General features: G+C 38.2%; 3 protein-coding genes and 2 non-coding genes across 6 annotated transcripts; 1 reads left to right on the top strand and 4 right to left on the bottom strand.

Moving 5' to 3' along the window:
• The first annotated feature begins 282 nt into the window (after window positions 1-282).
• On the top strand, window positions 283-12,304 carry LOC141605129 (K(+) efflux antiporter 2, chloroplastic-like). Its single transcript, XM_074423789.1, has 21 exons — window positions 283-607; window positions 774-2,416; window positions 3,250-3,418; window positions 3,569-3,659; window positions 3,886-4,022; window positions 4,123-4,182; window positions 4,477-4,596; window positions 5,647-5,715; window positions 6,074-6,139; window positions 6,275-6,364; window positions 6,886-6,990; window positions 7,094-7,222; window positions 7,381-7,590; window positions 7,995-8,144; window positions 9,521-9,574; window positions 9,688-9,746; window positions 10,271-10,337; window positions 10,405-10,581; window positions 11,160-11,216; window positions 11,825-11,899; window positions 11,992-12,304. The coding sequence occupies exons 2-21, from the start codon at window positions 822-824 to the stop codon at window positions 12,112-12,114; spliced, it is 3,603 nt and encodes a 1,200-aa protein (XP_074279890.1). The 5' UTR covers window positions 283-607; window positions 774-821; the 3' UTR covers window positions 12,115-12,304.
• Window positions 12,305-14,021: 1,717 nt separating this feature from the next.
• Window positions 14,022-18,296, bottom strand: LOC141605130 (DNA-directed RNA polymerases II, IV and V subunit 6A-like). Of its 2 annotated transcripts, none has more exons than XM_074423790.1 (6): window positions 18,175-18,296; window positions 15,225-15,258; window positions 14,982-15,154; window positions 14,812-14,863; window positions 14,633-14,700; window positions 14,022-14,405 (listed from the first exon to the last, which is right to left on the bottom strand). In XM_074423790.1, exons 1-6 carry the CDS (start codon window positions 18,213-18,215, stop codon window positions 14,336-14,338), a joined length of 438 nt encoding a protein of 145 aa, XP_074279891.1. In that variant the 5' UTR covers window positions 18,216-18,296; the 3' UTR covers window positions 14,022-14,335. The 2 variants fall into 2 exon arrangements, with proteins under 2 accessions (XP_074279891.1, XP_074279892.1); XM_074423791.1 differs by having other exon boundaries at window positions 15,225-15,790; window positions 16,000-18,284.
• Window positions 16,112-16,207, bottom strand: LOC141609935 (small nucleolar RNA snoR69Y). Its single transcript, XR_012527837.1, has one exon. It is a non-coding gene; the product is annotated as a small nucleolar RNA snoR69Y (small nucleolar RNA).
• LOC141609934 (small nucleolar RNA snoR69Y) lies at window positions 16,512-16,607 on the bottom strand. Its single transcript, XR_012527836.1, has one exon. It is a non-coding gene; the product is annotated as a small nucleolar RNA snoR69Y (small nucleolar RNA).
• A 1,414-nt stretch (window positions 18,297-19,710) lies between the features above and the next one.
• Window positions 19,711-23,270, bottom strand: LOC141605131 (pentatricopeptide repeat-containing protein At4g01990, mitochondrial-like). The gene is made up of 2 exons (XM_074423792.1): window positions 22,911-23,270; window positions 19,711-21,197 (listed from the first exon to the last, which is right to left on the bottom strand). The coding sequence occupies exons 1-2, from the start codon at window positions 23,223-23,225 to the stop codon at window positions 19,959-19,961; spliced, it is 1,554 nt and encodes a 517-aa protein (XP_074279893.1). The 5' UTR covers window positions 23,226-23,270; the 3' UTR covers window positions 19,711-19,958.
• Between the last annotated feature and the right edge of the window lie 4,422 nt (window positions 23,271-27,692).

Consider the following 27,692-nt stretch of genomic DNA (forward strand, 5'->3'; position numbering starts at 1 on the left):
TGCTTTGGTTTCTACGGTCTGCCAATATGAATTCAGAGAAGTTATGATTTTTTTTTTTTTTTAATAAAGGGTCTAAGGGTCGGGTATGGGTCTCATAACTTAGACCCGGGCCCGAAATATTTTCATATGACCCATACCCGGCCCATACCCATTGGATCTGAAAAAATGAGACCCATACCTAACCCATTAGGGTTCGACCCTCAAGATCTGGGTCGGGTCCCCAACCCACTATCATCCCTAAATATGACCATCTTTAAGAAGACCAACTGATTCTCAAAATGAGGAGAATATGCTCACTTGATTCACCTGGACTCGTTGAGTGAGTGAGTGACCACATCAATATAGGGCCCGCCCAAGTCTCAACGGTTGCCAAACAGAATTCGTAAAATTCAGACACTCCCTATCTCCCTAGGGAACTGCAAAAGCCAATTTGCAACAACGGAAAATGGACGATAAAACTTAGGAAATAAATCGTCACACATTTATTTTCTGATTTTTCCTAATTTTCTTTTAATAATTTCCTCATAAACCTCATTTTTCGCCATTGTTGCTCATCTCTTCAAGCTTCAACCTCTATTTTACTCATTATCACTGCTCACATTCATCGGTAAGCAACACTTATTTGCTATTTCTTGCTTATTCAATTATTTTAAGTAGCTGCGTTTTTTTTTATTTTAATTCGTAATTCTAGGGTTTATTTTCGCGCGTTTAAGCAATTATAAAAGTTGAATTGGTGAAATTGTTCTTAGAAATTGATTTTGTTGTTTAATCAGGTGAATTGTGTTTTGGTCAACTGTAAGTCTTAGTGATTGTATGATAGAATGGAGGTAGCTTGTAGTTTCAAGCAATCTAGTTTGATTCATGGTGTTGATTGTAAAAGATTTCGTGTTTCGGATTTTATGCGGCCGAAGAGTGTGTTTGTGAGTAAATTTCGCGGTAAGGTGAGGCATGGTGCGAGGATGTCGTTATCGAGGAATGTGAACGGAGTTGTTATATCGAGTATGCCTTATTTGTGGAGTGCACGGGTGGAGAAATCTTTGTTAGGGGTGGTACATTGTCAAGGTAGTGATTCGGTAGTTTATATTGATGGAAATGGACGGAGTGTAGACGGAGATAAGAGTTTGGAGGAAGAGAGTTTGAGAGAAGAGGAGAGAGTTGTAGATTCGAAGAGTTCGGGAGGGGAGAAGAGCGATAAAGAAGACGGTGAGGTGGTGAGTGTGGAAGATTTGAGAGAAATGTTGCAAAAAGCGTGTAGGGAATTGGAGGTTGCTCGGTTGAACAGTAGTATGTTTGAGAATAAAGCACAAAATATATCGGAAACTTCTATTGCTTTAAAGGATCAAGCGGAAAATGCTAAGGATGCGGTAGAAAAAGCACTTAGTATGATTGAAGAGGTTGTAAACCAAGAAGTAGGTGCTAAGGAAGCTGTTCAGAAAGCGACGCTGGCACTATCTTTGGCTGAGGCAAGGCTTCAAGTAGCGTTGGAATCGGTAGAGGCTGCCAGAGCAAAGTGTGTCCAAGGAGAAGTTTTACGGGTTAGTGGTTCGGAAAATGATAGTGAGGAGGAATTGACCGACTTACTGAGGGATGAGGAAGAGGGTCTTCTATTTGCTCAAGCGGAGATTAAGGAATGCAAACTAGATTTGGAGAACTGTGAAGCTGAGTTAACACGATTGCGGCAGAAGAAAGAGGAGCTTCAAATAGAAGTGGACCGATTGAACGAGGTTGCTGAGGTGGCACATGTAAATGCACTGAAAGCAGAGGAAGATGTGGCTAATATAATGGTTTTAGCTGAACAAGCTGTGGCTTTTGAGATCGAGGCTGCAAAACGTGTGAATGATGTCGAGATTAAATTGCAGCGAGCTGAAAAGCTTCTTACTCTTTCTCGAGCTGATGTTATAGATTCTACTGATCAACAAAGTATTCCTTCCCTAAATGAAGATGTCGCTGCCCTAGAACAGCATTCTGTCGAAGGATCTTCTAGTGCATCTGATAGTGAGAAGGATTTGGTGAATGAAGGTGCTTCTTTAGCCAGCAAAACCTTAAAGGATAGCCCATTTGACAAAGTTGGCCAGAGTGAAAATGATATTGCTTTATCTGATGATTTACGTGATAAGGAAAATGGAAAATTGGGCGTGGAGGCCGCCAGAGATGCGGAGATAGAAGTAGGAAAAGGGAAGAGCAGCGTGCAAAATAAGAAGGCAGAGGTACAAAAAGAGGGAACCCGAGACAGCTCTCCATCTAGTACACCTAAGGCATCAGTGAAGAAATCATCGCGTTTCTTTTCGGCATCCTTCTTCTCGTTTGCAGCCGATGGAGTAGAATTCACACCTGCTTCAGTTTTTCAAGGCGTCATTGACTCTGCTAAGAAGCAAATGCCAAAGCTGATTGTTGGACTATTACTTCTTGGAGCAGGGTATGTTTGAAAAATTGTCTGGTATTATATGTTTGAATTCATTTTGCTTTGACGTTTTATGACATTACTCAAAATGAGATGAGCCAATGCTGATCTATTCTTGTAAGTTCAGATTAGATAACTATGGAGCCTCACTAAACCATGTCATAGGATTATAAGTTGACCTGTAATGAATGATATAGCATGGCCGTTTCTTTTCTAGGCTGATAATTGTACTAAAGTTCCTTAGAATGCCACTATGGAGATGTGTTAACAACAAGTGAAATTTGATGAATGTATTCCTTGATTTAGTGGTTCTTTTAGCTTCAAAACCCTAGCATAAGCTTTGTTCTAACGGGTTAAAACTCAGCTCTATGTCAGAGATTGTCATGTCAAAATGCTAGTTACCTTGACCTTGACAATTAATAGCAAGACGATCAAAATGCTCTATGTCATAAACTTGATTTGTGGATGCACATCTATTACAAATTTGGTGTTGCTAGAGCACACAAATGAAAAAGACAAATCATATACATTTTGAGATGCCTGATCAATTATAATTTGTGATACAGCTCATATGCAATCAACTTAAACCCAACACAGTATCTTTGAATTACAGATTCCCAAAAGGAAACACAATATGTAATGCAAATTTTCGATTGTCTAACAGTTTGTCTACCAAATTTAATTGTAATTGAGTTAGAGAGCCTCTCAAGTTCCATTTAGAATCTGAAAAGTTATAATACTCTCTTTCCTAAAATGTACATCAGATAGTGTTTCTTATTTGTGATTTTTTTATGTGTTACATTGACAAATCTGTTTTAAGGCTTTTAACTAGGTAAGTGATGTTTCAGGGTCACTTATTATTCAAACCGAGCTGAGAAAGGTGCTCTTCTTCAGCAGCCAGGTGCAATAAGTACCAGTATTGAAGAAGTTCATTCAAATACAAAACCTCTGATTCGGCAAATTCAGAAACTTCCCAAGACATTGAAGAAGCTAATTGAGAAGATTCCTCATCAAGAGGCACGTGACTTGCTCCGGAAACATCTAATTTTAATATTTTAATATAATATATTTGTGCTTTTGTGCTTTTTAAATTTGTTTGTAGGTTACCTGTTTTGTATCTGATGGTTGTCCATTGCTCTTTCTTTCTTTTTTCCTTTTCTTCCACAGATAAATGAAGAAGAAGCATCCTTGTTTGATGTGTTGTGGTTGTTGCTGGCAAGTGTGATATTTGTACCTATTTTCCAGAAACTTCCTGGAGGTAACAGCTAAATGCTTATATAACTCCTTAATTCAAAATGTATGAATGTGAAATGTGTATCCTGCTGCAAAGAAACATATCCAGGGAAAGTTTTGGATGGTGTTGGCCTGTTGGGTTTTAGACTTTTAGCACTCCATACTCGAGCTGTATTTTCTAGAAGTGTTCATTATTCAATTCCAGTGCTTTCTATCTCTTAATTGCTTTTTCTTGCTCTCCTTTTCTTCAGGAAGTCCTGTGCTTGGCTATTTGGCTGCTGGCATCTTGATTGGCCCTTATGGCCTTTCCATCATACGCCATGTTCATGGCACTAAGGCGATTGCTGAATTTGGTGTTGTCTTCTTGCTATTTAATATTGGTCTTGAGGTGCATACAAATCTTGAAAACACTGAAAGTTGTTATATTATTAATACTGAATAGCTGCAGTACTAGGACAAAAAATCTCAAAACATGGTTCTTTTGTCAGCTCTCCGTTGAAAGACTAAGCTCCATGAAGAAGTATGTCTTTGGATTAGGCTCTGCTCAGGTAACTACTATCTAATATTCCCTCCTTTTCTTTGATTTCTTCAATTTTTCCCGTTTTTGGTCAATTTCTTTGATTTATTCCCTTTCTATTTTGGATCTTTTGTTTCTCACACATGCAAGTGGCCCACCTACTTTATTATTTTCTTATTGTGCTATTTTGAAAGTAGAAGATATCAAAGAAAGGAGGGAGCAATATGTTTACCTCACTGTATTTGTGTTGGTTTTGCAGCTGCTAGGCATAGTATACACTTACTGACTTACTCTTGAGTCTTGACTACCGAGAATGTGTATGCAGGTTTTGTCAACAGCTGCAGCCGTGGGTTTGGTTGCTCATTTTGTTTCAAGGCAGGCAGGTCCTGCAGCAATAGTCATCGGGAATGGCTTGGCATTGTCTTCAACTGCTGTAGTTCTTCAGGTAGCATCTGAAACAGTTGGTTATTGGCTGTTAGTACTGCACTTGTTTCGTTGAATATTCTCAACTTCAATGAGAATATAGTTTTTTTGGTGTGCCTCATGTAGTTCTCTAGTTCGATACTAAACGTAAACGGACACCGTTATTTTTAACCATGTTTGGTGAATCGGTGATAGTACATTGGGAAACACTGCTATAATACTCCTTTTTTGCTGGGATTGCAAGAATTCAAGCTGTATATATTTTGTTATATTCTGTGTGTTAATGTATAAATTTGCTTGTTTTTGAAGTTGTTAAATGTCATGCATCATTCCTTTCTAGGGTTTTGTAGTTGGTCTATATGCAGAAGCAAAAGGGCATCAAATTTAAAATCCTATTATTGTAGATCTGTATTCAGCTTGTGGACTTAAGAGTGAATAAGGGGGATGAAGTACTCTGTAAAAGAGAATGTTTACTTGTTGCTAATTCAATTTCGATAACTAGGTTGCCTCTTTTACCAACAAATTTGTTTTTGGTTTGCTTAAGACGATAGGGGTGATAATGAGACAAGACAACTCGCGAATAGCTCGAGCTTGGCTCTGTCAAAGCGCACGGCTCGAGCTCGGGCTTGGCTCGATTACTTAACGAGTCAAGCCGAGCTAACGTTAGTTCGGCTCGAAAAACTCGCGAGCGGCTCAAACTTGTGTAGTTGTGTGATAAAATAATTTCTCAGATTTATTTTATAAAAATATTTATCATGATTATAACTTTGTATCACCATATTACATGTTCAATTAATTTGCGCAATACTTTTATATATAACCTTTAAATCCTTGTATTGAAAATATCAAAAGAATAAAAACCGATAATTTAACAATTATATATAGGCTTGAGCTGAGCTCGAGCTTGGGTTAAAGCTCACGTGCATGGTAATGAGTTCAAATTTTCAAGCTCGGGTGAGCTCGAGATTGGGAGCTCGAGTTTTGATTCATGAGCACAAGCCGAACAAGGCCAAGCTCGTGCTTGTTTCGTTATCACCCCTACTTACGACAGTCTTTGAAACTTCATCAACAGGTCTTGCAGGAGCGTGGTGAGAGTACTTCCCGGCATGGGCGTGCTGCATTTTCAGTGTTGCTTTTTCAGGTAAATTCCTGGACTTCGTTGTCTTTTGTGAACCAAGTGAATTGGAAATGGAGTAGGGTGGTCACTTATTGAAAAGCTCTTTGTGAGTGAGCCAAGGAGCCTGGTGGTGTGGCAGGCTCTAGTGTGTCAGTGTAAAGAAGCCCATGGTTCTGCATTTAATAGTTAAGCTTCTCATATGCATAATTTAGTTTATGCCTTTATTCAAGATTGATTGGTGTTCAACTCATATGTGATTGGTTTATTCACTTAAATGGCATCAGATTCTAGTTCAGCCATACCTTTATGAGCTTAGAGTGATTTTATTCCTTGTGCCCCCCTGTATAATTAACTATCTGCTGCTTGCTTTTTCCTTCTCCAGGATTTAGCTGTGGTTGTTCTGTTAATACTCATACCTCTTATTTCACCCAATTCATCGAAAGGCGGGGTAACATTCTTCTCCAATTAATGATCAAAATCCTTTCTGTTACTTTGTTCATTATAGCTTCTGAAATGTAACGAGTAGCAACGATACTTAGGCATCATAATGAGATTCATAGTTTGATATTCTCTACTGTTTCAGGTTGGTTTTCAAGCTATTGCAGAAGCTCTAGGGCTGGCTGCTGTCAAGGCAATTGTTGCTATCACCGCCATTATTGCTGGTGGGCGCTTGGTGAGTGGTCGATTTACATTTCTGCGGCCATTTTTATAGTTTGTTTTAGAAGTCAGAGACTCGTAATTACTGGTTAGGTACTTCAGTACTTTTTTAAAAATTGCTGTTGAACATGGCTGTGTGTGTAGTAGAACATGGCATGATATATTCCTTGATACTCCGTATACCATCAATATGTAATTTGCTTGGTTATGACCTCACATGTATGTGGTCTTATTAACTGTAGCTGCCTCTCGATTCCGCTAATGAAGTTGACTTTGAGTTAAGAAGTTAAAAATTAATATTTTACTGATTCAGTCAGAATGTGCTGTACATGAAAACATTATTCAAATGGCACACTTTATCCGTCCTTCAGTGAGAGGCCGCCATTTTTTACCATTTACCTAGCAGTGAGAAGCTGTCATTGTTTACCATTTACCTAGCGTGGTTAATTACTGTGGTTTTTCATTAATTCTAGAGAAATTTTATTAATAAGTTGAGACAATCTACAGTTTTTTACTAACATGTTTGTACTTTTGCAGCTGCTTCGTCCGATTTACAAACAAATAGCAGAAAATCAGAATGCAGAAATATTTTCTGCCAATACGCTTCTTGTTATTCTGGGAACTAGTCTACTTACAGCTAGGGTGGGTGCGATTACCGATTATAATTCTGAGATGTTTTGAGGTTGTTTTATGCGCTTAAGAGACCATCAAAAGTTATAATTGACTGTGCTATTGTTTCTGTCAGGCTGGTCTATCCATGGCACTAGGAGCATTCCTTGCTGGTTTGCTTCTTGCAGAAACAGAATTTTCATTACAGGTTGAGTCTGACATAGCACCATATCGTGGCCTACTATTGGGACTCTTTTTCATGACGGTAGGTATCATAGTTGTTATCAAATTAACAATCAATTTTTCTTTGCTATACCGTTTTAAAAGGGTGTTTTGATTTCTTCAATTTTTCTTCATCTTAACCATAACTGTCACATTTTGTGTTGAGATTGTGATTATGGCACCCTTGACGAGTATTTTCAGGTAGGAATGTCTATTGATCCAAAATTGTTCATCTCAAACTTTCCGATTGTCATGGGTACACTGGCCCTCTTAATTGTGGGAAAGACTGCGCTGGTCACTCTTGTTGGAAAATTCTTTGGTGTGTCAACCATTTCCGCAATCAGATCTGGTCTTCTTCTTGCCCCTGGAGGAGAATTTGCATTTGTTGCATTTGGTGAAGCTGTGAATCAGGTAGGATTTTCTACTCGTTTCTGTCAGTTGGGATTATCATGTACTGTATCACTATCTAATTCTTAAAGTTAATTTTCCGTTTGTCAAGTGCAGCTAATGAAAATACCACAGGGTAGGTATCTGAGTCTAAGGCACTGTTTGTGTTTTTTATCTTCATTTTCTTTGTTCAATTTGGCTATGGACTTAAGGTGTTCATCTTCAAACATTGTGTGTGGAAAGGTCTGTTTGAATGTGCTAAATTCTAACAGCGTAGTTATATAGGTGCATATAGCCTTGCATATCTTTCACTTGGTCAATTTCGAGTTGTGTGACTAGAAACTACAGCCTCCAAAATATGAGGACTTTATATATTAGATTAAGAATGGCCTGTTGCTCTGCTGATTTATGTTCTGCTTTATCTGCAGGGAATCATGTCTCCTCAACTGTCATCTTTACTTTTCCTTGTGGTGGGGATCTCTATGGCTCTAACTCCTTGGCTAGCGGCTGGAGGCCAGCTGCTAGCTTCTAAATTTGAACTAAATGATGTGAGAAGTTTATTGCCTGTGGAGAGTGAGGTATTAGAATTCAGAATCTTCATTTTCTTCTAATTCCATACCATTCAGAACTCAGTCGTTTTGGCTTTTGATTAACAGTTTTAATGCAAACTGAGGCACATATCCAGCATCCCTTTTTGTGGACTTTTAGTTTTATCTGCTTTCATGTCGCTGTATCTTTAAATCTTGACCAGCTGTCAAATGCTATGCTGGTGAAAATACTACAAGCTGAAATCTGAACCACTGACACCAGTACACTGCTTTGAGATGAGAGATTTATATTCTGCTGAACTTATTGAAATTGAATAGAGTTAAACGTATCTTACATGTTTAGCAAGCAGTTTTAAACAGTTACTTTTAATAATCATTATTACAACAAGATGTTCTTGCTGTAAAGCTTACTACTCTATCCCTGAACACGGAAGGCCCTGAGAAACCAATAAATGGGCAAAATCATCTCGTTAGTCATCCTTAACAGTGAAACAGCTCCTCTGATTCAAGCTTAGATTCACTTTTTAGGATATGAGAGTATTAAGGATTTATGTAAAATAGCTAATAAAGATTTGTTAGCCTTATCTAAATTCACGAGCCTCGACTAGTGGTATCTAAGTTGTTAATGTGCTTCAGTAGCCAACTTATTAGTTGGATTTGTCGGTGCTCGACATGGCGGCTATTGTGGTGGTTTCTGAAGGCAAGGCAATGTGTTTTTCGTACATTACTCATGGTGTACGCAGTACATAGAAAAACTGGATACATTGATGGACTCGCTGAAAGATGAAACTAAATGAAAATATGACTTTAGATTATTTGTGGTGGCAGTTGAGAGAAGATGGCTGTTAGAAACAGAAGGAAAACTGAATTTAGTATATTGTTCATAGTATTATATATGCAACTTCTCAGGAGGTTATCCCAAAAAGATGTTCGTTTAAGAATTTCCCAAACTCCCAAAGACTGCCTTGTGACTTGCGATTTCTTTGTTCGTTTAGGAATTTCCCAAACTCCCAAAGACTGCCTTGTGACTTGCGATTTCTTTGTTCGTTTAAGAATTTTGTTATGGATTGGTCAGTCTATTAGAGGCTATTATTTCATTGGCAACAGTGGGTGCTTCTTAAATCTCTGCCATTGTAAGTTTGTTCCATGACAGAGGCTGTAGTTTGTTCCCGAGTTTTTCCTGTTAGTAAAAAAAAAAAAAACTGCAAAATATCCTGTTGGATGACTCGTAGTTAGAATGTCTGCTGTTTCGGTACAACTTCACTATTTATTTCTTGTTAAGTCGGAGTTCTTTCTACTAATCAATCAAAAGTGAAGCAGCACAGTGTATCTTACACTAACATAATACATACTGCTATTACCTAGAGCATAAGTTCTTATGTTCACTTGTGGGTTCTTGTTTCCAGACTGATGACTTACAAGGTCATATTATCATCTGCGGATTTGGACGTGTAGGTCAGGTATGATTCGAGTAACTTTTTTCTTTGTTCACAAATCACAATAGAACTATTTCCTTGCTCGACTGTATGTGAATTTTACCTCCTTTTCTATTGTCTTCTCCTGTTTGTTGCAGATTATAGCTCAGCTTCTTTCTGAGCGTTTGATACCATTTGTTGCCCTTGATGTGAGAAGGTAATTTTTACTTGCATAACTGCTACATTTGTCATAGTCCTAGTTCTAGCTTCTCTTTTATACGTGGAGTAGTGGAGTGACGAATGCCTTGGAGTCTAAATGATCTTATCCAGAATCGTCGAAATAAATTAAAGCAAAAACGTATGTTAGGAAACTCCAGCATCCATCAGTCTCCATCAATGCGTACGTTGCTTCAAATTTTGCTTATAAAGAAATGGGAATCTCAATGTGACTCCCATTTGTTTTCTATTTTCCAATTCCCATTTTTTATAAACCTCTCAACAAGTGGAACTCATGAGAGCTCCGTGTGCCTAGTTGGAATTTTTTTCTTTTTCTGTATTACTAATAGTTGCTTCTTCTTTTTGTGGTTTCAACTTTCAATCAAACAGTTATATATATATAAGTTTCTGACATTTCAAGAAATATTTAGTTTCTAGAATAGTCTAATGTCATTGTTCATTGTCTTAGTGTTCATGAAGCTCATTACTAAACATTTTCCTGATTCTTTTACTCTGTGATTTCAGTGATCGGGTTGCTGTTGGTCGTGCACTTGATCTTCCTGTGTATTTTGGAGATGCTGGAAGTCGTGAGGTAAAACAAGTTGTTAAATTCCCATTGCTTGTGATCTCAGTTTACATGGTTTAATATTCTCTTTTAGGTCCTTCATAAAGTTGGAGCTGGAAGAGCTTGCGCAGCAGCAGTGACCTTGGATACTCCTGGTGCAAATTATAGAACTGTATGGGCTTTGAGCAAAAATTATCCCAATGTGAAAACTTTTGTCCGTGCTCATGATGTTGATCATGGTCTTAATTTGGAAAAGGCGGGTGCAACTGCGGTATGATGTTGAATTTCATCCCTCGTTTCTTTATACCCTTTCTACCATATGCTTTTGGTGCAAAATATAGCTAGTTTTTTTTTGGTAAGACTTAAGGAATGCATATCCTATTTAATGCTTCTATCTAAAACCTGACAAAACCAAACTGAAGAACCCGAGTATGACCTGTAGCCCTAATTGATCTTATATGTATTGACCAGATTAGAAATAACCCAATGAGATATAACCCATATTGACTAATTTGAAACTCGTAATGGATAATTTACGTAACAAATGATGAACACGGCCCGGAATGCCCTGACAGTCTGACACAAACCCAAATGGCCTGACTCGTAACCAGTCAGCTCAAAATGAGCAGACGTGAGCTGGCCCGTATCTAAGATGACCTGGTAATATCACACCCAGAACAGACTCGAGTCTGGAACTCCCCAGCTTGTACACAACCCGGCCTAAAAGATCCGTATTCCAGCTCCCCTCCGATACCATGGAAAGTGGGAACTAACAGTTTCTGTTTTACAAGATATTCTGCACAGCATAATAAATGTTGCTCAGATGCTCACAATAAATATTTTGTCTAGGTTGTCCCTGAAACTTTGGAACCCAGTTTACAGTTGGCTGCGGCTGTTCTTGCACAGGTATTACTTTGATGTTGCTCTAATAGTATTGGGAATTGTCTGGTACTTCGTATTAGCTTAGTCCATCAGTTGTGATTGTTCAGTATATTATTGGGTGTATAGGTAGTAACCATTACAGCAAAATACATCTTTTGTTTTGTATTACTAGGTGGTGCAACCGGTGCTCTCTGACTTGAATCTCTTAATTTCAGCACAGTGTCTCACTTCGCTTTATATAGTTTCACTATTTATCCTTAGGCCTAATAACTGCTATAACCATGGTCTTAAATCGCAGTTTGAGACTTAAATCTAGGTATTGGTTGTCATGGCGTATCTTGATCATTGATCCATAAATTAGTACGATATGACGACAATGGTAAATTGGTATTGAATGTAGTCCATGATAGTGCATCATAATCAGGTTAGTAATATTTTGAAAGGTACCCCGATTTGAGGCAGTATTGGTCACATAAATCCCGCAATGACCGAGATCAGGCCATGACAATGGTAATTATAAGTTTATAACCTGCAGATATTGATGACCTTGTACAAATTAGTCGCTGGAGCACGTTTCAGATTCAGATGACGAATTATGTTAACATCTTTTATTCTTTTATGACTGCTTTCAGGCTAAATTGCCGACATCAGAGATAACAGCTACAATAAATGAGTTCAGATCCCGTCACTTGTCCGAGTTGACTGAGGTATGTCCGAAATTCTCTTGTTTAATAGTTGCCTTCCTCCATTCTTCTTATAGTCAGGTCGTAATGTTTAGTTATTCGTGCATGGATTTCAGCTAAGTGAAGCTAGTGGAAGTTCTCTAGGGTATGGATATTCTCGAGTAATGACCAAACCCAAGTTGCAACCACCAGAATCTTCCGATGATAACCAAGTTGGCAAAGGAACGCTGGCGATATGATCACGGCATGTAGTTGACAACGAATTGATAGAACGAAAAACTGTATAGCTGGGTTATAGTCTAATTAGTCTCATTCTTTTTAATTTGTATAGAATTTTTTTTAAGTAAAAATATTCAAATTTTTGTCTTTTTTTTCCATTGATCAGGTATTATTGTGATCAATGATGAGTTGATGACTAATGTTCTTTCATGTTCCTTCTCCAAAGGAATCTAAAATTTTGGTTGATCATCAACATGCAAGTTCTGAGTGGCATTTGAAGTTTAAACGTTTAATGTTTGTACCCTTTTTTTCGTTTTTTTAAGGTGTACGCCTCCTTTTGCATTGAAAAACTTGTTGCAAGAGTTATGATCGGTCCAACTTTTTTAACCAAATAAAATTCAATTGAATATATCTCTTGGCCGCATTCAAAAAGTGACGTTTTTCTTCCAAATTAAGATCTGCTTTCAGAATTTGTGGTAGAGAGTTATGGTCAATCAAAGTTTTTTTTTTAATACCCTTGGAAAATGACAAAACACAAGGGAACCATCTAGTTTATTACGATTAGGGCTGTAAATGATATGAGCCGGCTCGTTGAACCCTCGGAATTGGCTCGGTCAAAGCTCGGCTCGTGCTCGGTCAAAACAAGCCCTCCGGCTCGTGCTCGTGCTCGGTCAAAACGAGCTTGAGCCGAGCTTTGCTAAATACGAGCCGAGCCCGAGCTCAGCAAGGCTCGGCTCGGAAGCTCGTTTGGACTCGTTTAAATTTTTTTTTGTATAATCTTTATGTTGTATTATGTTTATTTCAAATTATGTTACTTAGACATTTATACAAGTATATTATGATATACAAGTAATATTTTTGGGTATTTTATAATTTAGTTTTTTTTTTTCAAAAATATTTATATTCAAATAGATTTAAAAGGTGAAAAGGTGAAAATATATAATGATAAAACGAGCTCGAGCCTCAATTTTTTAAGCTCGACGAACTTCGAGCCGAGCCCATTCTCGAGCTAAAAAATTCGAGCCGAGCCCGACCCCACCCGAGCTCAAGCTCAGCTCGTTTACACCCCTAAATTTTAGGATAACCTGTTTGTCTCAAAAAATTTACGTAATTTATTTTCGCAGTACGATTTTACTCATTACAGTACTTTTTGTACCAAACTTTCCATTTGTCTACCCTCCCTAAAAAAAATCAAATCTAATTCTCTCTACCCTCTCTCTATTATTGAAATATTAACCTTCTTCAACCTCTTTGAAATTCTTTAATTATGAATGAATGAATGATTATTCGAGTGAAGAACACTTATTTGATTCGTTAATCTATATTAATTATTAAATTAACTCTTTCTTATGATCTTGTTCCTTTTTTAATTAGGGTTTATGTCTAAATTAATTTAGGGATTAATTAGTGTGGTATGGTGGGGTTTGTTGGTGGTGGTTTATGGCTAGGCGTCGTCGGTGTGGTTCGACGGTGATCCGTCCCCGACCTGAGAATGGATGTGTTGGTAACGTATTACATTAAAAAATAATTTAAAAAAAAATTCAATGTACTGACTACTGCGTTATGCACAAAGGTGACACAGTGATGCAAAACAATATTCCTCCGTAGTACACGGTAATGTACTCCGTAATACTCAATGTAGTACTCCGTATTCCGTAATGCTTACCCAACACCACTCCGCCACCCTAACCCACCCACTCCACCACCCTAACCTACCCACCCCGACCCGCCTATTCATCCCCCAGCCAACGTCGACAACCGTCTGAATAATAGGTTTATGAAATTGAAAAGAAAAGGAGGTTTGAAACTAGAGAGTACATTAGAGAGAAGTGAGAGAGGGAAAATGGGAGGAAAAAATGTAAGGGGTATAATTGTCAAAAGTGTACTGCGGTGATTAAAATGTGTACTGCGAAATCAACACCCAAAATTAAAACACCGCTTATGCAAGCAAGCGACAGAAGAAAATTCTGAATGCAATTCTGACCCAGCATCAACACGATTCAAGTCTTTGATCCAACAACAATGTCATGGATAGGCTACTAGTACTATTACATATAAGTTATAACCCCTTAGACAAAAGTCAGGAGGAGGAACAACCATAGTAACCGAGTAATTAGGCTACCCAACAGCGCACGGTCACAACTACTTCAGTTTTAGAATGCCTTAAAAACATTGACCGAGAACACAGGAATTGGGCGAATGATGCTAGACAATCATCCATCAGAGATCGACTTGATTTCATTATTCGCCTCCCACCTGCCTCTTCCACGAATCTTCGACAATCAGCTCGTCCACACCCCAGTCTTCATAACTGCGCATAGCAGATATGACGAGCCAATTAGCACAGGTTCGAGTAAAATGTACTTATGGAGTTATGGGGTAATGAAAAGGTAAAAGAAGCAGTCTCAAAATGTATACTGAGTGAGACGGTCTTTTTTGTGAGATTGTGCAATTTACAAAGCATCAGTTACTTCTTTTCATATTAACCTTTGCAAATTAGAGTATTGCTCATGAAGTATGATGATAGAAAAGTATTACCTTCCATCGGGCAAGTATCGACGGATGGTAAATGGTATCTTGCGCTGACGAAGCTCCTTCATAGCAATCTTTTCAATAAAAATTAAAAAAAATAAATTGAATTAAGACCATGGGAACATGTACATTGTAAAACAGGTGACAAATAAAACAAACAGAAAAACACGCAAAAAGAATAATACCTCAAGCGGATCAGTTTCCCCTTCCAATTCAACCATGACTGGCGCATTCATACTGTTCAACACATATATTTCCATTTTAACAGCCATGGTATTCAGAATATAAAGAAAATAAAATATGATAAAAAAATACAGTGAAGGAATTGCATGGTAAGGAAACCAATATGACAAACCTAATCTGAAGAGCACGTGTTCCCAGAATTCTAGCTCGCTCATACTTTGTCATGTATTTTGTAGTTTTTCTCTGTTGCTTCTCTTTCCCTTCTCCATCTCGTTCTTCACCATCTACCAAAGGTTCATTTAACTCGTCTTCTTGTGGTTGTGCATTCTCCTCCTCCTCCCCTTCCTAATCAAGAATACATGTCAACCAGAATCAAAGTGAAATCTATGAAAGATCACAGATAAATTTCTAATACCTCAATTTCGGGCTCTGGGGGCTCATCATCGTATCTGCAAGTCATAAACAGCTTCACAAATCAGCTAAGTGAGAAACTAACTCGTTCAAATCAAACACATGGAACAAAGAATAATTCACTTGTTGGTAAGTGACAGTTATCAATAATCCATCGCCAGATCATCAAGCAAATTACATCAAACACAACACTAAAGAGAAAAGAATGCAACTTGCGATCAAATTTGATTAATTAATTTTTGTTGTTGTATCGACCATTCAACCTTAATGTTATGCATAATTCTGACAGAGATGAAAGGATTTTACAACAATAAGAGATCTTTAGTTCCCTTCTTTAATTTAAAATAAAGGGCAGAAACTAGAGAAGTGGTTAACATGAAAGCCCAGGCAAATGTTGATGTGTATTGTTCCTGATCTACTCTTATGGAGATCTCATAAGGGGATTATCATTTCTCATCATGGCTTGCAGAAAAGCAGTACTAGATATGCCTCACTAACCAAAGAAACAGAGCATTAGGAAGCTTGTCTAAAAAAAAAAAACAGGCCTCAAAGTTCAAACTTTTATAATCCCTCCGTCCTGGTCAATTGTTGTCGTCAATTGTTGTCCTTTGGTTTTGGCACAAAGACCAAGGAAGGAGGAAGGGAGCAATTATTAAATGACAAGTGGAACAAATTGAGTGTGAATGATCAAATTACTCATCAGGTTTATTCTTAAAATAGAGAGGACAACAAATAATTGAGACACCCCAATATGAAAATGGACAACAAATGACCGGGACAGAGGGAGTATGTAATAAGGTAAGCCATGGAAATGGTAAAATACAAAGAAGATATCAGGTTGCCTTTTTCCCTTAGCAATACAGGGTTAAGAAAAAGAGGAGTGTTCCAACATTTAAGCTCAGGCAAATATTCATTTGTTTTGTCCCTGACCTCGTCTAAGGAGGTCTCATAGAGCTGGGATTAGTATTTGTCATCATTGCTTTGGGAAAAAAGCTGTTTCAGAATCACCCAAGACCCAACAGAAGAAGTTGGAGAAGGATTTCGAAGTCCGGAAGTAAAAAACAAACAAAATATATTTTAAAATAAGGTACTGTAAGATTGATATTGAGGCCTATGCAACACTTCAGTCAAAAAGTTTTCCTTATTGCACATACGCATTAATGTGAATGCTAATAGTTTCAAATAACTGCTGATGCAAATAACTGAAACCAAAGATGCAACATAAAGAGAAAACTTCAGTTGCCTCCTTTGCTTAAAATCAAGATGAAAAAATTTAAGATAATTGACAACAGTAAGAGCTCAGGCAGATGTTCATATGTCTTGTCCTTGACCTCATATTAATGACATCTCATAGAGCTGGGATTAACATTTGTCATCATCGCTTTACAAATGCAAAATGTAAAAACAATTAGCAAAAGAGATTGAAGCAGAACTTTGACCTTTCAGAACAGAAAAGGTCATAAGCCTTGTGAAGAAAGAAGGTGAGGTTTGTTGATTTTGAGGTTTATCAATATTACAGTAAACATAAGACACCTCATTTCACACAATCAAACTAGAGTTTTACTAACGACAATTTACCGCTCCAACCTTCTCCTCTAATAGAGTACTTAAAGAGAGAAGATTTTGCATCAACCAATTGATATGGAAGTTGGCAAATTAATACCTACGGAGTACTTAGTAGTCTCTGAGAGGAGAAGGTTGGAAAAGTTAGAAAGGAGAAGGGTTGGTTGCACTCCTCATCAAACTAATACCGATGTCTATAAATTGATACTCCCTCCCATTCATAGGAAAAGCACCATTCCAATTTGGACCAAATCTCAAGGCAGGTGAGTGAATTATAGGTAAGTTTACTAAAATACCCCTCTCACTCACCCCATCAAACACAAGTTCACATGAATCACAAGGACAACTCCTTAGTTATTACCCACCAAGCAACCCACCTTACCACCAATCCTGACCCTACCACAGCCCACCCCTGCTGCCGACATCACCTCCCTCTTCCCCCACCATAAAACCCTACCATTTTTCTCTCGCACCATAAACCTCCACTCCACTTCCACCTTAAAACCATCACCAACACCCAAGAGAAAAATACCCCACCCTCCCAAAACCACCACCAAACTACGAATACCCCACCACCGACCACCATCATAACTCAAGGCTTTGATTGGTATTAATAAGACATTACTCAATGCTTTTAGTGTAAATGTGATCACATCATTCACATGCAGGCTTAGTCAAGACATAGGTTGGTCCCAAGCAGGCTAGCAGATTTGGAACGGGTTGGCTTAATAGACCTTTGTAAATATTTGAAATGCATTTCTTTTGATGCCAAGTCTAATAGATATGGCAACACATAAACAACTCGGTTTTAGTAATTGAAAACGTCACCCGAAACCTAAAAATACTTGCCCAATAAAACTGAGACTGAATTACCAAAGTTTAAATGATAATTAGGGTTTACACAAAGATTTAAACTTTCACCATTATTCATTCAGTACTTATACAAAATCAATTGACAACAACTTTATCAATAATCGCGCTAAAAAAAGAGATAATAAATCCCCTAATCTTGATAGAACCTCAACAACAATAATTATTGTGTAAACTCATTGATCATAGTAATGAACGAATGGTTAACGAATAAAAAGACAGTCACAACTGTAAGACGGTCTTATTCTATAATTTCTGACGAAATTAATTAGGGCAAACTTCAATAAACTTGCTAGCCACAACCAAACAAATCAAAATCCATACCTTTTACAGAATTAAAAGGCAGATTAAACAAACAGAAACAAAACCCAGAAACACACACACATGCAAGCTTAATATATCATTCAGCGAAACGTTAAACATCCAAAAAAAGGTCGAAAAACAAAGAAAAGGGAACCCTAATAGCTGAAAAATAAGAAGAGAGTGAAGCGAAAAGAAAGGTGGTGGAAAGAGTAGAGTACCCATCAGCCATGTCCATGTCATTGTAGTCGTCGTCCGCCATTAATACGCTACAGTTAAAGGATTCTTGTTCGCAAAAGAGAGAGAAAGACGATGGAATGTGGGCGAGCAAATGAAGTAAGGGGATGTATTTTGGGGATATATATACAGATACTAGACCCTTCACCCTAAGTTTCTTTTTACCCTTTAGCTCGGATTCGACCCGGATAATAACAAATGATGAGTTGGCATTTGGCAAACGAGTTAACCGGATTGGGTCCATTTCGGGTTTTTTGGTTTTGGTTCGGGACGTGTTATTTTGGGTCGGATCAATTCAGGTTTCAGGTTAAACTCAGGTGTCGGGTCGGTTTCGGGTCGGAACAATTTTGTCAGGTCTAATCACAATATAGGTAAACTCTTGCCTTACTAGTTTAATACCATTGTATTTAGTCTGGGTAAATAGACTTGACCTGAAGTGCACAGCCGACATTCGGAATTTGACCCGTACCTAGAATTAACATGTTTTATATGTCTTAACCCGAATATTTATGGTTGCATATAGGTCATTATCTTTAAATAATTTGATAATAATTAACCTGAAAATGACTCGACTCTAAAGTGACCCAACCCGACCTGATCTAGCCCAAGTTATAACAAGCCCATAAATGACCCCACTTGAACAAATCCGATCCGCACCCATTTTGGTTAACCTGTTTGCAATGTCTAAGTGTAATTTATGGCCTCAATCCTCATACTTCTGGTAAATTAAAGGAAAAAATGAAAGTGTTACATGTAACCTAATATGTAACTGAGTTTATGTGTATTTTTTCTGAGTTTTTTAAAGTTTATAAGTTACATTATAATTTTTTGATGTCAAAATTCATTTTTTTTAAACAATCCACAAGGGGTTTATATTGCATTATGACGATCAATCGACGCAGTCTCGCCAATGTTTATAGGTAAACCATTGACCCAACTACGCCTATCAACAAACCATGGTATCAGATGAGCAAACTCATGCGCCACACGATTATAACATCTCCAAGGTAAGAAAACTCAACATCTTCAAAAGATGAACATAACGAATAAATGCCTTCATAAACTAAAAAAATATCACTTTGACCCGTCTTGCATCGATTCAAATCTTCAATCACACCCATGCAGTCGCTTGCTAAAAAAACATCTAATGCAATTATACGGAAAAACAAACAAACAAAATGTTAACATACGAGTAGATTGCTTGGGAGGCGTTTTCAATTATAACTAGTTAACTACAACATTGTTTCATTTAGAATTAGAATACTTACTCCGTAGTTCGTAATTACTCCATCTGTCTCCGTCAATAGTTTACATTTGGTTAATATAAACTATTCACTAGGACAGAGAGTATGTGAAATACAGATACCACATTGTTTCCTTGTAGATTAGCGAGTAGCAATTGCCAGTCGTATCTGATGACACTCGGAGGCTCACGAAACAAAACAGATTTTTTAGAGGCAGAGCAGTGGCATATTCACAAATCACAACTCACAAATTCCAACAACTTTAGCTCATTGTTAGATCGTAAACTCAATACCGTGAAATGCAACATTGTTTCACTAAAAGAACTAGCAATGAACATTTTTTGCAAATTGGAAGATCAAGCTATTTTAAGAATTGTGCCAATTAAGCTAGGACTAACATCAAATGTATCGCGATTCATGAGTACTTCTAAACCAAATCCCACGATTGCCTCACAAACTTCACGGCTTCTCTTATTAATCTTGGTGCTCTTACTCGAATTGTTGATGAATAAAAAACCCGTGCTCTAAAACCAATTAGGGCAAACCCGCTTAAGTAACTCCTCAAGCCTGGGAGTAACATTAATGCCATCTGCCTTTATCCTTTCACGCATATCAGGAGCCGTTTTCTCAGCATCCACATAAGTCTCAAGGACCCATAAATAGGCTTTTGCGTCCAAGGCCTGAGATCTTTTTAATAACCGGCAAAATTTCTCTAGACCGTCAACATCTTTCCGATCTTTGAAGTGCTGAAAGCAAGGATCAAGCTTCTCAGCAAGCGGTTTCCATTTGGAATCAATGGCAGCTTCCATATGCTTCAATGCACACTCCGTCTGACCTTTCTCGAAGTAGTAATTCATGAATTCGACATGTGGAAAGCGTGGTACACTTCCTTTTTTCTTTGTAGCATCTTTTAGCAAAAGGTCGGCCTCCTTGAGCATGCCGTGCCTCAAGTACGCACCTATTAGAACAGACGGTACAATGTCATCGTAATTCTTGGAGGTTGATTCCCACTCACGGAAGTACTTTTCGAGGGCTTTAATATCGTCTAATCTTGACAATGCTTGAAGCAGTGTAAGGTAACTCTGCTTGTTAATAACTTTGTACTTTGACTTGAGCGTGTTCCAAGACTGGATAACGGCGTCCAATTTACCAGCACCTGCATACAAGCTAATCAGACGATAGAATGCATCACGACTTGGATTATCGGAACAATTCAAGACATTTTCCAATTTTTTCAAGTATGAAGAAGCTTTCTCGAATTGGCCAAACTCGATAAACACAGATGCAACGTTGCAATATATTAACCAATCGTCTTCTATAAGCTTATCTTCTAGAGCCTCATGAAACACTCGCTCCACTCCCTCGAGATCTCCAAGAAGTCGACAGCTTTGGATCCAAAAGCAATATGTGTGGCTGTTTAGAGCCAAGTGTCTTTTCTTCATTTCTGATATAAGTTCTGGAACCTTTTCGGGCTGTTTGGTTTTCACGTATAGATTGAGAATATTGTTGAAGACAACAACATGAGACGCAAAACCCATCTCGTCCATCTTTTTGAAAGTAGCTAAGGCTTTATCAGTTTCCAAATCAGCACAGTAGCAACTTAAGAGTGACCCATATACGTAACTGTTCTTAGAAACAGACGGAATGCTGTCAAAGTACTTCTCAACTTCAGCAAGACCCTTAAATTTGTGCAATATATCTATGCGCATTGTGAAGTTTCTATCTGAAATGTCATTTCCGTCTTTCTGAAACCAATCTATAATCTGCATCAAACATAAAACAAGAGAATTAGAAGTCGCCAGAAAGAAACTTATACTCCGTACTTTCTTAAATATCCTTAGAAAGAAACTTATACTCCGTCCTTTCTTATATATCCTCGGGGTGTACTGTAAAATCTATTATAGCACGCAGTGACCCGATTACCCAAAAGCATGTAGATGTACTGAAACTCATTTCAATTCCAGTGGCTACGGAATACAATAAGTCGGTCATTTACTAAGTGAACTACACAAGACACAATCAGGCAGAGAACGCTCTCGGCACAAGCTAAAAATCAAAACTATTTCAGGAATTCGAATTAGCTCCTGAAAAGAAACACGCCAGTTTGGATGGCGTATTCTATTAGAAACGGTGTCGCTTACTCAGTAGTCAGAAGTAATGACAACATTTCGCAAATGACACAAAGTAAAGGTAAAGCTACAACAGGAAAAAAAAAAAAAAAAAAAAAAAAAAAAATCCAATATTTCTTCTTGGACTGTATTTTTTTTTTCTGATAAGGTAAGGAAACTAGAGTACCCAAAACATCAAATTTAAATGTGACATGGCAAATTTAAATGTAATATGTGACTTGGCAAATTAATGTGATATCAATGTACTCAAACTCATTTCAATTCCATTGGCTACAGAATACAATACAATAAGTCGGTCATTTACTAAGTGACTACACAAGACAGAATCAGGCAGAGAACACTCTCGGCACATGCTAAAAATCAAACCTTTATATCAGGAATTCGAATTAGCTCCAGGAAAGAAACACGCCAATTCGGATGACGTGTTCTATTAGAAACGGTATCACTTACTCACTAGTCAGTAGTCACTACCAATGGCAACATTTCGCAAATGACAAAGTAAAGGTAAAGCTACAACAGGAAAAAAAAATCCAATCTTTCTTCTTGGACTGTATTGCTTTCAATCATTCACAGCAGCATTCAGCAGCTTTGAAGTCACTAAGAGCAGAGAGAACAACATAAACACAATCTAAAACCCAAAAAGAAATCGTTTCGATTTCGGTTTATTACCAATTACTCCATACAGCATCTAGCAAATGTAAACTCATACACCAAAAAAAAGAATCCATCTTTCTTTACTAGGAAATGGTATTTATTACCCTTACTAATTACCCATCATCATAAACTCGCAAACTACAATTCTTATATAAAACCGTTTTACATAAGCATGTTTGTTAATTATTTACCTAAATACCCTCACTCAAATAATAATGACATGAAGGTCTTTCGTTACATGGTTATACAATGCAATATTGTAAAACCGATTTACAGGCGACTTACTCATATAGTAATTCACAAATTCTCATTTGTGACGGCGAGGTGAGTGGGAAGTACATGGGGTGCCCCCTCTCCCTTTTTGTGAGAGGTCACAAGCTTGTGACGGGATTAGCCCGTCACAAGCAAGACTAGCTGCAATTCACTATACTAATCAAACTCAAACAAAACAATGTGCTTGGATAAAAAAGTTAGCATCTTTTTGACAAATTAATTCTCGCTCCGTCTTAATCATTTATTTAAATTCGATTAAAATACCTCTCACATGAATAAAAAAAGTCATCTCAATCATTTGTTTACCTTCAATTAAAAATACGGCTAACAATGAATACAAAAGGTAAAAAAAAAAATGACTGAAACGGAAAAACTAGAAGTTAAACAAATGATGGAGACGTAAGAAGAAAAGCAAACAACCTCAAGACATTGTTGGTAACTGCCGTTTCTACGGAGGTCTTTCAAACAATTAAACAGGGTAAATGTAGTGACCCGTTGACCCGTTTTTGTGATATGGTCCAAAACATCCGACACTTTGCCACCAGCGGACCCCACTTTATATATTTGTTTCATGATATGTTCTTTCGATGCGGCTTTGGTGGTTGTAGCGGCGGCGGTGGTGGCAGTGGTGGCGGTGGTGGATATGTGGCGAAGGAGAGAGTGGAGGTTGGTGTTGAGACGGGTGGCTATGGTGGTTGAGACCTTCATTTTTGTGAGCTTTAATGCCTGATGCATCTTTTTTTTTTTTGTTCTTGAGAAATGAGGGTTTTAGTCGGGTCTTATTTAAGGGGATTTAACTAGGTTATTTTTTTTTTTTTTTTTTTGGTGAAGTTTAAACTAGGTTATTTTGGCCGGGTTATTTTTGTAAAATTTATTCAGCTACTCTCCTATAAGACCGTCTTATAGTATAGGACGGGCCCAATAGGAGAAGATAGCCCAACAAAAGAAAGAAGTTACTCCATTAAACTCCTGCCTCTCGCCACCACTTCCTCTATAGTCGACAGTTCGACACCACCATTTCGATCATCGATCGCATCTCCTTAGGTTGCCCCCTTCTATTCTTTTGTCACTGTCGGGCGTAGGTATTTGGTAGTCTCATGGACATCAACTACCAACATCCAGGTTTAAATTCCGAGTTTACGAATTCCCAAATCTGAAATTAAAACTCGGTTCCAAATTTGTTTTACTGTGAGTAGTTGTTTTAACTTTGAATATTCATAATTTTATAGTGAGAACTTTGAGTTTTAAGTTAAAAATTTGGGTTTATTTAAGTGCTTGTGGAGTTTAACATTCAAAACTCACAATTATATTTAGAAAACTTAATTTAGTTATGATAAAAACCCAATTCTTAAAATTGTTCTTTTTCATTGTAAAAGTGAGAGTTTTCTTTACTTTTGTGAAATGAGCTTTTTAGTTTATCAACTATCAATTTTAGTTGGATAACTTTGTGTTTTACATTAAGCTTTGGATGAGTACTGACGAAAAATCTAAGGAAGACTGTGGTTGTTATTTGGTGTTGGGTGGAGGTCGCCATTCATAGGTGTGACAGATGGGTCGGGTGACTCGGGTCGATACTACAGAATGGAGATGAAAGATGGGCATTGCATCAATGGCGTTGGGACTTGGGAGAACATGGGAAAATATAGGGAATACTTGTGAAATGAGATTTTTAAAAAAAAATGAGAATTTTTTTGGACTTTTAGATATTGGGCCGGTCTTATGGTAAGAGACCGCCCTATACAACAATTTGTGTTTTTTTAAAGAAAGGATCTATTCATTAAATGATATTTATAACATGTGTCAAATTTGACCAGATACAAGTCGACTAGAACCAAATAAAATAAATCTCGTTCAAATAAAGATCTATAAACTTGAATTGCTCCAAAGCACATCCTCTATCATATCGCCGTAAACAGCTTTTCACAAGAGGATCATAGAATCTTCAGCCTTGACGAGGGACGATTTCATCTAACCAAATTGAGTGCAACCAACAAATCGACAAGATACGAGTATGTAATACCATATAACGATCAATTACGAAACTGATATTCCGCATCTTCATCATATGAGAAACGATCAAAACGCTATCATCTATATTTCCAATATAACTAAAACCTATAAAGACAGGGACTTCAAGAACTCCGAAAATAGAGATGGACAAACGGATCTCGCCAAAAGGGAAACTTTTATTAATTAATTCATAAAGTTCCATACTAAGAATTGATAAATAAAATTATTTAGGGGCCTACCATCGGGCCATAGTCGATGGAAGCCCTATATTTGATTGTTTGGACGTTAGGGTTTTTAGAGAAGATAGGAAGAGAGAGGTTTACTTTGCCTTATTTGGGTCGGGTTATCTCGAACCTCGAGAATTTTTTTTATTATTATTATTTATTATTTATTTTTGGTGACGAGAGAACCCGCAGCGGCTACTTTTGGTGTGCAGTGGGTAAACCCTATGGTACATGTGAATATGTGATAGCCTGCAAACCACATATACCAAGTCAGTCACCCGAGAGTGACATGCTTGGAATCTATAAGACATGGACTCATGCCAAGAAATGCTCCACAAGCTTTTTCTCTTGGGAGGCTTGAACCTGGGTCACCTGAAAATTCCACTCAAATTTTAAGCACTATACTCCACCCTTGCGGGCCATCGAGATTTTTTTGGAATAAGCAATTGTGAGGCAAACATTTAGCTTAGGTCGGATTATTTTGGGCATTGTCAGTTTTTAGTGGGTTGTTATCGAGTTATATGTGGATAAGTTCTCTTTGCGTCCATAAACATTTGGATTAGATCAATTAGGGTTGAATTGAGGATAATATCAGATGGATCGGATCGCTCAACCACGTAGCACAGCGGAAGTATAATTTTTTGGGAGTGGAAAATTGGGTGGATTTTTTTTATTTAAGATTAGATAAAATATATATAACATATGAAAAATAGAGTTACTCACATATTTGTCTCCTAATGGATAACATGTAAAAGTTATATATATAAGTATATAACTAGTTCCTGTATCCGTGAAATTTACGAGGCTTTTATGTGCAGCGGTATGTTTGCCGGTAATGTATAATTTTGTTAAGGAGAAGGTGGTCGTTAGATGTTTTTGTTTATTTGTTGTAGATAGGGTAACTTAATAGACAATCATTTTCAGATGATGTTTTTCAATTAAAGAAAATAACAAAATTTAACACAATACTACTGATGGGGCATATTCTGCACCGCTGACCAAGTCAACATATTGAGCAAGGTCAAAGATATCCACAGCAAAGTCAACGACTTAGACAGTCTAGCCGATGCAACCCATCGGCATGTCACCTGGGGTCTCGGCCTGTCAACCAGCCAGCCGGGACACATATCCGCGTACTCATATCCAAGACCCTCGGCCGGCCTGCCATGGGTCCATCGGCCGAGGGTAGAACGGTCTTTCCACCTGCTAGCCACTTGGCCACTTGGCCACTACGTGACAAAAGGTGAAAGCCTATAAATACTCCTCAACCTTCATTGAGGAAAGGATCCATAAATTAACCTAAGAATCACTATTCATCTGGTAATATCTTCCTTATCTCTCTACAATACATCCTTAGCCAAGTAATAACAACTTATCCCTCTAAGTTTACTGACTTGAGCGTCGGAGTGAGTACGCTTGGCACAAAGCCAAACCCTCAGTTCGTTCATTGTTGCAGGAGAGGCCGAGAGGAACGATAAAGACAAGAGGGATTCAACTCAAGACATCATTCTACAAGCCACGGGTGGTAACAATACTTGCTCTGGAATTACACCCGGAACAATTGGCGCCGTCTGTGGGAAAAGACACTAGAAGCTAGTCACATTCATTCCCAAACAAAAATATACACACAAAAAACCCACCCCAAAAGCCAAGAAGATGTCGAAACAACAAGAGGCATTCGTGGTATCGACGAAACCGAAGATCTCGCCAAGATGATACCGTCACAAATCTGAGTTGTGCAACCCTCCGCCGATCGGTGATTCAACCGGAGTACGGGATGCCAATAATACCGGACACTCACGCTGCCGACGTGTCACCATCATGGGGCATGTGGTTGACGCAAAAATCGAAGATGCTCCTGGACCTAATTGGGAGTACGCCGGCTCACCTCACACGCCGACAAAGAGCGGCGGAAACCGTCCGAGGCCGGGGCCCGAAACGTGACCCCAAGAAACTTGAACGGGGCATTAGGAGAAGCTGACCCTGTCAAGACACCGGAGGAGCCCAAAGTGGTCGTGGTAGACCTAAGTCCTTCTCGCACTCGTGAGAAGACTGCGTCGCCGCGGCACGAACGAGGCACACCCCGGAGGAACGAAAGAAGCCCAACTCGTCAGAGTTGGAGAAGAAGCCCGACTCACCAGAGTCGGAGGAGAAGTCCTTCTCGCTACGAGGAGAGAAGCCGGACTAGGAATGCGAGGAGCCGATCGCCGCGTGTCGTCCGACATGTGGTCAGACAACCCCTCAGCGCCTACGTCCTAGATACCCCGGTGCCGACTAAGCTGAAGTTACCACCTATAGCATACAAAGGGGAAGTGTGGACAGCAGGCCGCCCACGGGGGCGCTTGGTGAAGGGGCTCGAAAACAAGCGTTTGCATTTTGTATGGAGTCGCCACCAATTTTTATGGGAAATTGGAACCGTTCGAATACCTCGTGTCATGTCAAGACACAAAGTAGTGACATGAACACTAAGCAATCGTTACCCTTAGCATTCTATGTCTAGAATGACTCTCGTGGATGCCAATGAACACGGGTGCTCACGGAGATCTGGAGTAAGGGGTGAGGGTACGTATTAGGAAGCTCTTTTGATCGAACACCTAATCCCGCCCGCCTCGATAGCGGCCTCTACTAATGATTAGGGAAGTTATTAGTACTTGATATATCGTCGGCTATATGCATGCAATGCAACATCCATAGATTAATCCTAGCATGTGAGAATTAGCTAAGTCGGTTGACATGTAATTAGCAAACAATTAATGTCGAAGTTGGGATTTAAGGTTCATTTACATGTGAAGCATACAAATGATACGAAATACAATAATAAATATAATTACAATAAAGAAAATTACAATAATTACAATGGGACAGGTGATTTATGTCGAAAATACCGTTAAAACGGATGATTTGATAAAAAAGAATAAAAGAATAAATTACGAACAGAACAGAAGGTGATAATACGATTAGTAGTTAG

Source organism: Silene latifolia, chromosome 10 (assembly GCF_048544455.1).
Source record: "Silene latifolia isolate original U9 population chromosome 10, ASM4854445v1, whole genome shotgun sequence".
NCBI classification, from domain to species: domain Eukaryota; kingdom Viridiplantae; phylum Streptophyta; class Magnoliopsida; order Caryophyllales; family Caryophyllaceae; genus Silene; species Silene latifolia.

What these genes read in the sequence shown, in the direction of transcription:
- LOC141605130 (XM_074423790.1), bottom strand. Translation starts at nt 18,215, where the DNA reads ATGGCGGACGACGACTACAATGACATGGACATGGCTGATGG. An exon ending in CCCCAGAGCCCGAAATTGAG is followed by an intron (nt 15,155 to 15,224) that starts GTATTAGAAATT and finishes ATTCTTGATTAG; the next exon opens with GAAGGGGAGGAGGAGGAGAA. An exon ending in ACACGTGCTCTTCAGATTAG is followed by an intron (nt 14,864 to 14,981) that starts GTTTGTCATATT and finishes TGTGTTGAACAG; the next exon opens with TATGAATGCGCCAGTCATGG.
- LOC141605129 (XM_074423789.1), top strand. Translation starts at nt 822, where the DNA reads ATGGAGGTAGCTTGTAGTTTCAAGCAATCTAGTTTGATTCATGGTGTT. An exon ending in TTGGTGAAGCTGTGAATCAG is followed by an intron (nt 7,591 to 7,994) that starts GTAGGATTTTCT and finishes CTTTATCTGCAG; the next exon opens with GGAATCATGTCTCCTCAACT. An exon ending in CTGCGGCTGTTCTTGCACAG is followed by an intron (nt 11,217 to 11,824) that starts GTATTACTTTGA and finishes GACTGCTTTCAG; the next exon opens with GCTAAATTGCCGACATCAGA.
- LOC141605131 (XM_074423792.1), bottom strand. Translation starts at nt 23,225, where the DNA reads ATGCATCAGGCATTAAAGCTCACAAAAATGAAGGTCTCAACCACCATA. An exon ending in GTTACCAACAATGTCTTGAG is followed by an intron (nt 21,198 to 22,910) that starts GTTGTTTGCTTT and finishes TGTTTGATGCAG; the next exon opens with ATTATAGATTGGTTTCAGAA.